At 59.2% G+C, this 12374-nt stretch overlaps 4 protein-coding genes across 4 annotated transcripts; 1 reads left to right on the forward strand and 3 right to left on the reverse strand.

Annotated features, from left to right (window-relative positions):
- Positions 1-120: 120 nt before the first annotated feature.
- On the reverse strand, positions 121-966 carry SDRG_05073 (hypothetical protein; the record flags this gene model as incomplete). The annotated part of the gene is made up of 1 exon (XM_008610768.1): positions 121-966. One exon carries the CDS (start codon positions 964-966, stop codon positions 121-123), a length of 846 nt encoding a protein of 281 aa, XP_008608990.1.
- Positions 967-1763: 797 nt separating this feature from the next.
- SDRG_05074 (hypothetical protein) lies at positions 1764-8790 on the reverse strand. Its single transcript, XM_008610769.1, has 5 exons — positions 7831-8790; positions 7571-7786; positions 6072-7472; positions 5200-6021; positions 1764-5143 (listed from the first exon to the last, which is right to left on the reverse strand). The coding sequence occupies exons 1-5, from the start codon at positions 8698-8700 to the stop codon at positions 1895-1897; spliced, it is 6558 nt and encodes a 2185-aa protein (XP_008608991.1). The 5' UTR covers positions 8701-8790; the 3' UTR covers positions 1764-1894.
- Positions 8791-9362: 572 nt separating this feature from the next.
- On the forward strand, positions 9363-10180 carry SDRG_05075 (hypothetical protein; the record flags this gene model as incomplete). The annotated part of the gene is made up of 3 exons (XM_008610770.1): positions 9363-9689; positions 9739-10038; positions 10094-10180. 3 exons carry the CDS (start codon positions 9363-9365, stop codon positions 10178-10180), a joined length of 714 nt encoding a protein of 237 aa, XP_008608992.1.
- Positions 10181-10875: 695 nt separating this feature from the next.
- SDRG_05076 (hypothetical protein) lies at positions 10876-12112 on the reverse strand (the record flags this gene model as incomplete). The annotated part of the gene is made up of 4 exons (XM_008610771.1): positions 10876-11170; positions 11220-11410; positions 11452-11751; positions 11798-12112. The coding sequence occupies 4 exons, from the start codon at positions 12110-12112 to the stop codon at positions 10903-10905; spliced, it is 1074 nt and encodes a 357-aa protein (XP_008608993.1). The 3' UTR covers positions 10876-10902.
- Positions 12113-12374: the final 262 nt, after the last annotated feature.

A 12374-nucleotide genomic window follows, 5' to 3' on the forward strand; every position in this document is an offset into this window, starting at 1 on the left:
ACAGACGTGGTCGTGGATTGACATTCTTTTCCGTACGAGCCATATGCAAGCGAGAGCGAAGCCAAAGGTCAGCGAGCACTGCTATGGGTTCCGCATGGGCGGCATACGTGAAGGCACTGCTCATGACGCGTCGGGCGTCGGGTGCGGGATCGCACAGGCAACTGTCGTCGTCGCCAGCATCTCGAGGACGTCAGCCGTCAACGCGATCGGCAGCAGACACAGCGCGTCACCAAAGTAGCCAAAAGTGTCGTCACCGCAGTCGGTTTGTACATACATACTGGTGGCCGTCGGTGCACACGCCCCGTCCCAGACGACCTCGGTGAACGTCGGGTGCGTCAGCACCATGTACGTGGCGTTCCACTCAAAGCTGCGGTGGCTCAGCGGTGGGTTGAGAAGCGAGCTACTGACGCAAGCATCCTTGGAGTCAGAAGGCGTGGCGATCCAGTCCAAAAGCGGAATCGAGGCCATCGCGTACAGCGAGAGTCCTTCGTCGCAGCCCGCGATGAACGACTGGTACGTCTCAAGCGTCGCTGGTGGCGTGAGCGGTGTGGGGTGGAGGACGTCGCACGTCACGTTGACATCCATCGTAGTCGCCGTCACCACCGGCACACTGCAGTTCCAGTCGGCGTAATAAGTTACCGAGCCGTCTGCGCAGTCGGCAAAGACACTTGTGGACGCTTCGTAGTCGGTCGTATTGAGAAAGGCCGTCATACACACGTTGGCGACCACGACTTCGGCGAACGCATCGTGCTCGATCGTGGCATACGCGACGTTGGAGAGGTACGATGCTTGGGACGTCCAGACGTCGGTGCACACCGTATCGACGTCCATCGTGGTGTTGTACGCGGGCACATCGCCGACGAACGGGGCGTTGGTGGCGTAGTCCCACACAACAGTTGCCGTGTAGTAGACCCCGACGCCGCAATCGACGTCGAAGAAACCGATCGCTTGACGTGCGCTGCCCATGAAAAGAGTCGAAATGACTCGATCGGCGCGCAATCTAGAAGCCTCTTGAAACTGGCGCACGCACGCAAAATTTGTGCTTCAGGGTGCCACGACCAACAGCCGTTGTATCTTGAGCCAATAGCGTGGCCGTGGCCGTGACGCGCTGTCGTGGTCGTCGCCGCACGTTGGAATTTGCACTTTTTACTAATACTCGAAAGTGCTCTACTAGCCTCGCTAAATCAAACACAATCCAGCCAGGCTCCAAGCTCTCGGAGACAGCACTGCGCTACCGGGTTCCTCCTACGCTATAGAGCGCACAGGCTTTGACACCGTGCGGTCGCTTATTTTCGGCATATGCCGTAATTTGTATGGTGCGGTATGCCGCAATTTGTATGGTGCAGTTTACAACAAATCCTTGCAGGCATTTGATACCACGCGCGTTGGCATACAGCCTCTTTTTAGCTAGAGAAAGCACCCCCAAAATATCTCAGCGATTTGAGAAGATCGCAATTCGATTTGGGATCGACAAGCCTCACAGCGGTTCATGACCAAAATGTAGAAACTTGTGGAGAATGCTGGGATCGTTTTCAATTGCCCCTGCAAGTTGCTAGTGATGGACAGAGGTTTAACGTGCTAGCATTTCTAAGCGCGGGGCGATTTGCAATGACTGGATTAGAATAACGTGGCATTTTCGATATCACGGACTATGCACGGTGCCACAACGTGGGATCATTTGAGTGGCCCAGGACAAGGGAGTCCAGAAGTATGAAAGCTCAAAAGCGCTATACTTGGCTCGCGTTGAATATGTAGAGGGATTTACCACGCGAATTATGAGCCCATTAGGGCTGGGTGAACGTTTCACTAGTGGTAAGAAATGAAATTGTCCTATTACTAGCAGATGGTTTGCAGAATTAATTTAGCGTCAAGGCGCTTCCACCATGTGGCGATACTAGAGCAGCGGCGCGTTATCGTCACTGAGGGTGTTTGACGCGTGGGCTGTCGCCAACCGACGCTCGACTGCCTGCTGGAGCTCGTTGAATGTCGTTGCCGGCACACTCTCGCCTTGCACGAGCCGTTCGATCGTTTCGATCACGTCCGGGTACTCGAGGAGGAGCCAGCGCAGTGCCTGCGGACTCTGCGGCGTCAAAAACTCGTGGGCGATCTCGATGCTACGGCGCTTCCGCCGCACCTTGGCTGGCGCGAGCACAAGACCACGAATCGACTCGTCTCGAATGGACTTGAAGCCTTCGACAGCTTGCCAAAAGCAGATCTCGGCCGACTTGCGCCCAAGGAGACTGCGCGCAACCGCAGTGTCGACGCCACCCATCGACGGTCGAGGTAGCTCTGGCACGCTCCCACTTGATGGGATCGTGATGGCGTCCCGCCGCAGCGGTGTCGCCGTGAGGTACGTTCCCGGGTACAACTCTGCGTACGCTGCTTGGATGGCCGACGGCAACGGTTTGGCCGTAAAGGCAGCCCATACCTTGGACTTGTCGTCGTTGGACATGGTCTCCTGCTGCAACGTCTCGGGGGCCACGCAGGGGAAGAGCGACGCCGGCGTCACTGTCGGTGGCGGTCGCAACTGCGAACCGCAAAGAACAACATTGGAGAGCGCCGGAAGCGCCGGGGCCGTGTCCACGACTGGAGGATTGTTGAAGGGTCGAGTCTCCCGAAGCGTCTTGACCGTGTACTTTGGCGGATCCATCGACAGGGGCGGACGCCCTGGATCGTTCTCGGGGTTGTACAACAGTTCGATTCGCGCCAGATGCGCCCGGTGCTCGTCGTCTTCGTCGTCTTCGTTGTCCTTGCCGTCCTCATTTTTGTTGTTGTTGCTGCTGCTGGGCGGTGGAATGTACCGTGGTGGGCTTCTCGGTGCTGGCACCGATGCCGGTGGCTGGTGCAAAGCCGCGAATGCTCGCCCGTCGAGGCTAAACGACGTCTCGAGCGCTGGCAGCTGCCGGGGTACACTACGCTTGGTGCGCCACCGACGCTTGGGGTCCCGTCGCTTGACGATCGACTCGTCCCGCTGGACGAGCTCATGAAAGAGGCGCATGCGCGGCTCCGAGCTCGAGGAGGCAGTTGAGAGCGGTGCCGCTACGTCCAATTCCGGTGTGCTCGCGCTACTGCCGAGCGTCGGTCGTGGTGGCCACACGATGCGACTCGCAGGCTTTGGCTGTTGCTGCTTTTGCAGGAGCGCTTCACTGAAGATCGCAAAGCTCTCGAGGTTGGCCAAGAGATCGCTGGACGTCAGCCCGAGCTCGGCCGAAATCGAGACCCGCGGCGCCGGCGGCGTCATTGGGGGCATACCGATGCGCAGCATCAACGGCGTCCGTGGTGCCTCCTCGTTCTCGTCTTCGGTGACACTCGATCGCGCCGACACGGTCGGCGTTTCGCTGTCGTCGCCCCGTGGCGTTGGCGAACTCGGTGGCGGTGGTAACACCGGTGCAGTCGGTCTCGCCGTCTCGGGACTCTTTGGTGCCGTCATTAACGTCATTGTCGCCGTCACTTCAACGAGATCAGGCGACACAACGTCCATCACCGACGGTGCTTGGACCTCGGGCATCTTGGCAGCATCGAAGATTTGTGACTGGCTGCTTTGGGTCACTAGAGTGGTGTGGCGCCGGCCCACTTTGGAGTTGCTTCGAGCCAACGGGGCGTGCGCGACGGCCTCGACTGGCTTGACGGCGTTGGTTTGAGACTCAAAAACGCGTGTTTTGAGTGCCAATGTGGTCGCCGACAAGCTTGAAATTGCGCCGTGGGACCGCCAAATCGACTCGATCGCGTCGTCGGCTATCTTGTCGGTCGTCGGTGTCTCGGTCGTCGCCATCGACGGCCCCGCATCGTAGAACGCCCGCGACGCAAAGTTGCCGAACGTATATTGCATACCTTCAATCGTGCGCGGCTCGCCCAGCAAAGCGTCTGAAGCCGAGAGTGCTGACCGAATGTGGTGTCGGTCGTCGTCGTCGTTGTCCTCCGTGTCGTGCGACGACGCTGCGTCGGATGCAGCGGCGCGGGACACCATTGAAATACGCGCCTTCTGGAGCTCCAACCGCTTGCGGTTGGGCCGCGTCTCGGCTTTGGGCCGACGTCGGAGCGTCGGCGTGTTCACCAAGCGCGTTTCACGACGCGTGCGGTCCATACGGTCCACGTCGGTCGGTGTCGCGGTCCGGTGTGCCATGGTCGCCACTGGGCTGGCTTCGAAAAACACTTCGCGCTTCTTGGCGTCTTCCGCGTCTTGACGCTCGACGTCCGTAGCGATGATCCGACGCTCTTCCGCAAACAGCAGCATCATGCTTCGCTTGTACGCCTGCACGAGGACCGACTCGGCGATCGCACTGTTCGGCGGTGGCACGCGCTTGGGCAAGTGCTTTTGCAGTGCTTGGGACACGAGCGGGCTCACCGTCGTCGATGACGCTCGCTCGTCGACACGATTTGTGATTGGCACAGCGGTGAGGGTCAGCGCACTGGGGGGGCGGGCCCGCCCCCCCACATCGTGTATAAGCAACAGCTGGCACGCTGCGAGGGTTTGATGCAGCACGTGCAGCTGCAAAAGGAGTTTCTTCGCCGTCGTCTTGATGTTGCGGCGTCCGAGGCGGTCGTCCGGACGCCGTTGCGTGATCTCGTCTAGTAGTGCTCGTCGGCGACCGTCGGCAGTTTGAAAAGTGGTGAATAATGCGTCCATGGTGCTGCCCTGGATGACGAGCATTGCGTCGAGGACGGCGAATTCATCTTTGGTCCACGTGCGCTGTTCGTTGAGGAGGTCCCGGTAGATGGTTTGGAGTGTCTCGAGCCGCGTCTGCGCTGCTTCCTTCTTCTTTTGCTGCCGCGAGGCCGCATGGGCACTCAGGAGCGCCTCGTCCACCTGCATCCGCGTCGCGACGAGCTTCTCGACGGCGTCCCCCGCAGTCGTTGGCGCTTGTTTCATCGTCGTAAAGAGCGACGTGTACGCGTTCTGGTACAACGCGAGCTTCTTGTGGGCGGCCGCAGTCACCGAAAATGCTTTCTTGACGTCGCGGCTATGGTCGTCGACCGCCCGGTCGAGACGCTGGAGGAGTGCCGTCTCGGTGGGCAGAGCAGCCTGCAACGCGATGAATGCCGGTAGCTTTTCACTGGCCTTGTCGAGCATGCGCACTTGCTGCAGCTTAAAGTAGATGCGCAGCATAGCATCGAGAACGTCGCGATCGACGCCTTGTAGCTCCTACATGTATGCCAGACGTTGTTGGCAAAACACAATGATTTTGGTCAGTACAGCACCTCGGCGGCGGACCCATAGCACGGGGCGCCGGGAAGCGGCAAGAGCGTTGCGTTGTTACGCTCCACTTGGAGCAGCTGCGCTTCGGCGGCGCGGGCGAGGCCGGCAAGCTTCTCGACTTGATCGGCGATCGCGTCCAAGGGTGGTCGCTTTCCAAGAAGTGGCCCGACCAAGTCGACCCGCAAGTTGTGCTCAGTGGTTCGTGCGAGATCTTTTCCATAGTAAAACGAAGTGTGGAACGCCGGCATGATGGCATGCACCGGACTCACGTCGACGCAAAGCTCTGGCATTTCAAAACACTCGAGTTTGCAGCTGTCGGGCACAATCTCGCGGTCGCGCAAGAGCTGGTGGTGCATGGCGAGGTACTTTTCCTGGAGCAAGCCCGGTGCGTTGGCCTCGGCCGCCTCGACCACCGGGCGTTGTAGTAGCTTGTTGGCAAGGATGTAGAGAAACGAGCGGCGCCGGATCTCGGCCGGGGGTGGGTCCCATTTCGTCGACGGTAAGGGGCGCGTCAAATCCACCGTGTGCCACGTCCCGACGTCGGCGTCGCCGAGGGCCCGGTCCCCCCGGTGGTGTTCAATGCCAATGCGCAGCAGGAGGTGCCAGAGCACCCGTGTATCGATTCTGGACGTATCACACGCGGTTTGCGACGGCGAGTGAAAGCCGTAGCCGGTCGCGCGAAGGTAATGGCGAACGTCCGGGTCCGACACCAACGAGAGCGCACTGTCTCCGACGAGGTTGCGCGCAAACGGCGACGCCCCCGCTTGCACGAGGAGCCGCAGCACCTGCCGGTGCGTCGTCCACTCTTGGTGCTTTGGCTGGGCCTACACCACGACTCGTGTGCGACTGTACTTCAAGATGCGTATGGTTCTACCTGTGCTGCAATATGCAGCGCATTGTTGCCGAGTACGGGCTCGCGCGCGGACGCCAAGCGCGGGTCTTCGAGCAGCTGCGACTCGACTTCGCTCAGTTGCCCGTCACGAACAAGTACATGGAACGCGTGGAGCTCCGAGAGTACGACGTCCGCGGGGGTGTCACCATAGCTGTCGTGTGCATCCGAGACAAACATGAACGGCAGCGCCGACTCGAGCAGCGCGTCAATCGCAACCGGGTCAGCCGTAAGACTTTGATCGTCGGCGGCGGTCCCCGCGAGATGCCGGCGCCACGCTGTAAAGGTCGCCTGCAGTAGCACGCGCCCGTGCAGTCGCGTCGCTTCGGTCCATAGCTTGACGAGTGCCTTTCGTCGGTACACGCGGCTCGCCCAACGGTGGAAGAGGTGGCTTTTGGCGTCCTGGGACGTGATCTGTGCCCAGTGGTAGAGTGCATTGAGGACTCGCGGGTACATGCTTGGCTGCAGCAAGCGCGTGCGTCGGTCCAGCGACAAGATGCTGCGGCGCGACTGTGTTTCTTTCCAGCCTTCCCACGCCTTGTGCATGCGAGTGTCGCGCGTGCGGAGTTGCATCTTGCGCTTTGGCACGCGGCAGTCGCTGCGCATCGCTGTGTACGTCTGCCACGCAAACAGCGCCTTCTTGAGCGACCCGCGCGTCTCAAGGTTGAGGAGCGTGAGCGCGTGCCACTTTGCAAACACGAGTCCGAGGTGCCGACGACTGCAGTATGCGCGGGCGCGTCGGTTCTCTGCTTTTTTGGCTTTCGACAGGTAGCAGTACGCGCGGAGGAGGCGGAAGAAGCGCGTCATCCACATGATCGGACCCCGCGCATGGGCTGCGAGCTTGCGCAGCTGCCGTGCCTTGTACTCGATGACCCAGAGGTCCCATTGCGCCAATGGCGTTGGAAACCGAGGTACGTCCATGCACGCGCGCTTGTGCTTTTGAAAGAGCGTATACCGGGCCCACATTTCAAAGACGACTTGGACGCGCTCGCCGAGCCACTTTGGTCGACGAAGAAACGCAACCCGCATCGCGCGACGAAGACAGAGCTGCGCGTTCACGCTGGTGCGCTTGTGGTCTTCGTGGTAAGCTCGCCATTTTAGAAAGAGCGTGTGCACATACTGCTTGGCGACCGCGTCCCGCGCCGTGCGCATCTCGGCTCGGATCGACGCGATGCGACTGACGGTCACCGCGTCTTTCGACTTGTCTTGGACTGCCGCAAACGCCTTGTTGACAAACATGTAGCTGTAATCGGGCGCCTTGCGGTAGTCATTCGTTGTCGTCGAGAGGTCGTCGGTCGTCGTCAAGAACAGATTCTTGACCAGATTCGAGACTGATGCGACTTTGGTCGAGCTTTGCTGGAGCAGCTTGAGCTCAATCATGCGCAGCTACACGAAATATCGTCGTTGTGAGGGACGTTTTGTCCAAAACTCAAATTTTCAAAACTCAAAAATCAAAATGGAAGAATCAAAAAGGTGAAAATGACCTTGAGCGTGCACTCGACTTCGTCGGCCCACTCGCGAAAGACACGCCGACATGCATTTCGCCGGGCAAATCCCTCGACGTGGCGCAAATGCAACCACGCCGCGAGAGCGATTCGCAGCTTTTGTCGCCGTCGGTGACGCCACGCGAGAAACTTGCGTCGACACCGGGACATGCGGTACGTGGCCTGGAGGACCCGTGCACTGGCATGGCCGCGTCTCTAGGCGCGTACTCCAGCTCCATTTTCAAAGAAAACTCGCGTACTGCAAAGCGGTGGCGCTCGAGGAACCGGTCGCGCTCGCAACTGTCGTCGTCGGGCACGTGAATCGCGCCGACGCTTTCGTAGAGGTCGACGAGCTGTTTCGAAAAGACGCGGTGCACCTCGACGGGTGGCGCCGGTGTCGCCAGCTCGGACGCCAGCGACGTCGGCAATGCGGTGCCCGGGCTAAAGTTGAAGGCGCCGGCACTCGGGAGCGAAAAGTTGACTGTCGATGCGCTCGAATAGACATGCTCGCCGCGGTACGCGCGCTCCAACGCAGTGACGTGGCGCTCTAGTGCGGTCGCCGTGCGCGCCAGCTCGAGCAGCTGATTGTCGGACACCATGTCGCTTTGGTCAAGGTTTGGGGTTGAGCCTCGACCCTCGGACGTGTCGCGGTGCTCGTTCTTGCCACGGCCTTCGCCGTCATAATCGTCGTCGTTGGCGCCGTCGTTGGTGTCATCGTTGGCGTCATCGTTGACGCGTCCGTTCAGTCGAGCCACGAGTTGCTGGAGCTCCATGGATTTGGTTTGTGAGATCGCTTCGCGAAGGGACTCGACTTTGGCCTGCTCGGACGCGACCGTGCGCTCAATCACGGGCGTGGGGTACCACCCCATGATCCGCCGGACCTGGGCTGACGTCCGTCTTTTTCGCTGGCGCGTCTGACGACAGCGCGCGGCCGACGTATCGGGGATCTGGAGTGCGTTTACTGTCATGGCAGCGATCGAGTCGACGTCCGAAACGACACTGTGGCGCGCCGATGACAGCGGTGCGTCATCGTCGACTTCCTCGATCGAGTCGCCGCTCTCGTCGTCCGAGGCGCGGTCGTCGTCATCGTCGGGACTGAGCTCGCCAAAGGCACGGCTACTCGTCGCCATGGCGGTTGTTTGAAACCGACACGACGACCAAGTACACGCATCGTCCGTCGATCGGCAAGTGGAGATAGCTACGGAGATCCCACAAAGTTGACCCGCTGCGTAATCGACCGACCAACAAATCAGTGCGTCACCTCGTCCATCTGTCGCCCATGATCCAGCCAGCGATGCTTGCCGTTTGCCCAAACATGTAAAGACGTCCATAGCCAATGATATAGGTACATACTGTATGTAGCCAGTCCTCGTAAGCTAAAGGTCCCGGTAGAGATGAGTAGTCGATGCCAATGCAGCCATTCACTTCTAACGGTAGCGCAGCACACTCGTGGATAGCACACAGAGTCAAAGCCTGTTTCGTCGTCTCTGCTACCCCGTACATGTGTGCGAGGTCCATGCCAGATGACCGTTGTGCACCGTTTAGAATGCAATCTTGTAGAAATCAAACCAGTGGATCGACTAAACTTGTATGAATTATTGTAGGAGTAGAGTGGGAGGATGCCGCAAGCACGGCACAGGCCTCTTCCGTTTACAATCGCTTCGTACGTTGTCGTTTCTAATCGTTTTGCCGTGCTCGTTTTGGTGGTATTCCAGGGTCGGAATTGGCTACAAAGATGAACAAATCTGGTGGTAAGGCGCGTCATTTCGGACTTGACACTACCGTAGTAACGATGACCGAACCACCGACACCCATCGAGAGTCGCCGCGAGCGCAAGCGACTGCGGGATCCGCGCGCCAAGCAAGCCGCCCGGCAACGCATGCTGGACGAGACAAGTGCGCTTCAAACGTCGATTGCGAGTCTCACTCGGACGCTTCTTGCGAAAAAGGAGGCGGCGCCCAAACACCGTCTCCTACCGTGGCAAGAGGTGGCCACCACGCTTCGCACCGCGACCGCTAAGAGCTACGAACGCACGCACGATCTCCAGCGTCGCGTGGCCCAGCATCACCAATTGGCGCAAGCCTTGTACGGGTGGGTTGCGTCGTTGCACCGCGCACCCGTACGGCTGGCAGCACAGATCGAAAACTGCTAAGTCTTTTCTGTACTAGGGACGGTCGCCGGCGCTTGCGGCGTGGCGCGACGTTCGGTTGCCATGGAACCCCAACGTGCGTCGCGCGGGGTATCTCTGGCTCGCCGAGTACATGCTGGCAGCGACCGACGACCAAGTCGCGGACACTCTGTTCCCGGCGCCGCCCGACGAAGTCGTGTCGGCCGAGTGGAGTCCGATCGGGGGCCGCGTTGTATCGCAGTTTGTGCTGGACGGGTCGCTTGCTGAGGTGGCAACGGCGGCGTGGTCCTTTAGCCAGGCGCTGCCCACGATTTTGCATGCCACCCACGGCTGCGTGCACGTACGCACTATGCCTTTTGTAACTGTTGGACATTATTGTCCTTGGTTTTGAGTAGAATGTGTTTCATATTCAAGAAGCGAAGCGCGAAATGTGCTACAACCACGAAGCGTTCCCGGCCGTCAAGAGGAACCACACGTGGTAAGGTCATTTGACTAGCATCGACGAGCCAGACGACGCCCCTACTGTTTGCACTTGGAGATGACGCGAGTATAGACCCGACGGTCTGTATACGTGCTTTCTCGAGTCGGACCGCGTTGTGATGCACTATCGGACCGTGCGTGACGATGCTCTCTACCCCTGGGGAACAATGACGACCTTTGCGTATGACGTTCAAGAATGGTCTCAGCTGCTTCTGCATGATCGATTGAGTCAAGCCTACTGTTGTAGGAATGTTCTTCGCGCCATCTCACCCACGCAGTGCGTGCTTCGCGCTGTCGACGTCTACCAACCCTACGCCTCGTACGATTCGATGGAGAGTTATGCGCGGGCAGTGCGTCCTGACATTCTCGCCGCCGTCCACGGCGCCGACGACGTCGAGACAGCGCTTACACGTTGCTTTGAGCAAAATGCGAGCCGCCGCATGGCCAGTATGAAGCCTCGTCTCCAAAAGATGCTGCAGCGCGTCCAAGCCGATCGTGCAAGCTTTCCCAGTCCGTGCACTTTGATCCCAACCACATCACCACAACCAATGCGAGACAGTTGGTCAGAAATATGAAACCGCCGTAACCGTCAAGTACAAAATCGTCCTAATTGCCGATGCCATGTGGTCGAGCGACGCCTTCTACTTGATCGCGTTGAGTGGTGGGCGCCGGTGTCTCGTCGTATCCGCAAGGAAAATGGATTTTGAACGGAAACGTGTTAATATCAATAGGGTGTCGGGTACGACTCGGGCGACTCTTGAACGTTGCGCAGCATCTTGCGGACGCGTCCGTGCATGTCTCGGATGATGCGGCACGATTTGCTCGCGACGAGGCGCTCCAACTCGCTCTCTTGTGCACCTTCGGCCATCGCGAGCACGTCCGGGTGCTCGTCTCGGACAAAGTCTTCAAAGTGCTCGTAGCTTTTGAAGGGTTGACACACGGTCGACGATTGGACGACGCACTTGGTCGGTGACACGGCTCGAATGACATTCCTAGCATATATAATGCATCCTCTCTCGTAATCGACAGAGTGCAATGTACCATTCTTGAATGTCGATCTTGAAGCCCTTGTCGCCGACCGGGTGCGCTTCGTCGTAGCGGATGGTGCGGTAGTGCATCACGAGGCAGTCGTCTTGAACGTAGCACGTGTAAAAGCCATTGTTGGTCACCCACGGATACGCTTCGCGGTTGTAGCATATTTCGGCCCCCCGCGCCTTGTGGTGGTAAATGTTCTACTCGAGATCGTAACTCGTTCGACAAAGTGAAATCCTACCGAGACGCAGCCGCGCTTGCCGTTGAGGATCGTTGGTAGCGCTTGGCTGAAGGCCCACGCAGCGATCGCGACTTCCATCATGGTGCCATCGAGGAATTGCTGCGAGTGGACGCGGCCACCCTCGACGCTGTACTTTGCGGCAACCCAGTCTTCTTGGTCGGCGGGGAAATCACTGTCGACGATATGCAACGGCGTCGCGTGGAGCATCTGCTGCCCGATCCAGTGGTAGCCCACGGTGCGGAGCTCGACATTGGTCGAGAGATGGACATCGCGCCACGCAAACACCGACTGCGCCGGTTGCTACAAACACAGCTATGGGTTGTTTGCCGTCGAGTCGCGAATGTACCTTGGCCGGGGTCATGGAGGCGACCCATGCGTGCAAGTGGCGGGCGAGGCGGGATTGGTGCGCGAGGTGGCGGCGCAATGCCTCCTTCTCGGCAAGACCCTCTTCGGTCGCGGCGGCAAGCGACACGGCAATGTCTTTCCACGTGAGGAGGCAGTCGCTGGACGCGCGCAGCGTCCGAAGCTTGCGCCCAAGCACCTCGATCTTCTCTTGCAGTGTGCTGCATTCGGTGAGGTACCGAAGGCGCGCGGCGCGCTTCGCCTTGCGGTACCGAAGCCGCTTTCCGAGCTGTTGCGGTGTCAGCTCCTCGGGCTCCATGATGGGTTTTGCGAAGTGTGGTATTTGGGGTGGTCGAGGCGATGATTCCGGGCCAAGACATATGGCCATACGAAAAGCGCGCAGGTGCAAAGCGCGTGCATGATCAACGATGAGTGACGTCCATCCAAGACACTGTCATGGCAACTGCGATACAACGCCTTGCTCGTACGAGAAACACCCCAAGAAGGTATTACGTCCAACGCCTCGTACAAGTCCATACTCTGCACGTGGACTGCGTCCGTGGCATTGCAGTTCCATCGAT

The sequence above is a fragment of the Saprolegnia diclina genome (assembly GCF_000281045.1).
Source record: "Saprolegnia diclina VS20 unplaced genomic scaffold supercont1.13, whole genome shotgun sequence".
Lineage (NCBI taxonomy): Eukaryota > Oomycota > Saprolegniomycetes > Saprolegniales > Saprolegniaceae > Saprolegnia > Saprolegnia diclina.

Coding starts and splice junctions, on each gene's coding strand:
- SDRG_05074 (XM_008610769.1), bottom strand. CDS start 8,700: ATGGCGACGAGTAGCCGTGCCTTTGGCGAGCTCAGTCCCGACGATGAC. Junction 7,787..7,830: donor TCGAGCGCCACCGCTTTGCA/GTACGCGAGTTT, acceptor GTACGCGCCTAG/AGACGCGGCCATGCCAGTGC. Junction 7,473..7,570: donor AAGTCGAGTGCACGCTCAAG/GTCATTTTCACC, acceptor TATTTCGTGTAG/CTGCGCATGATTGAGCTCAA.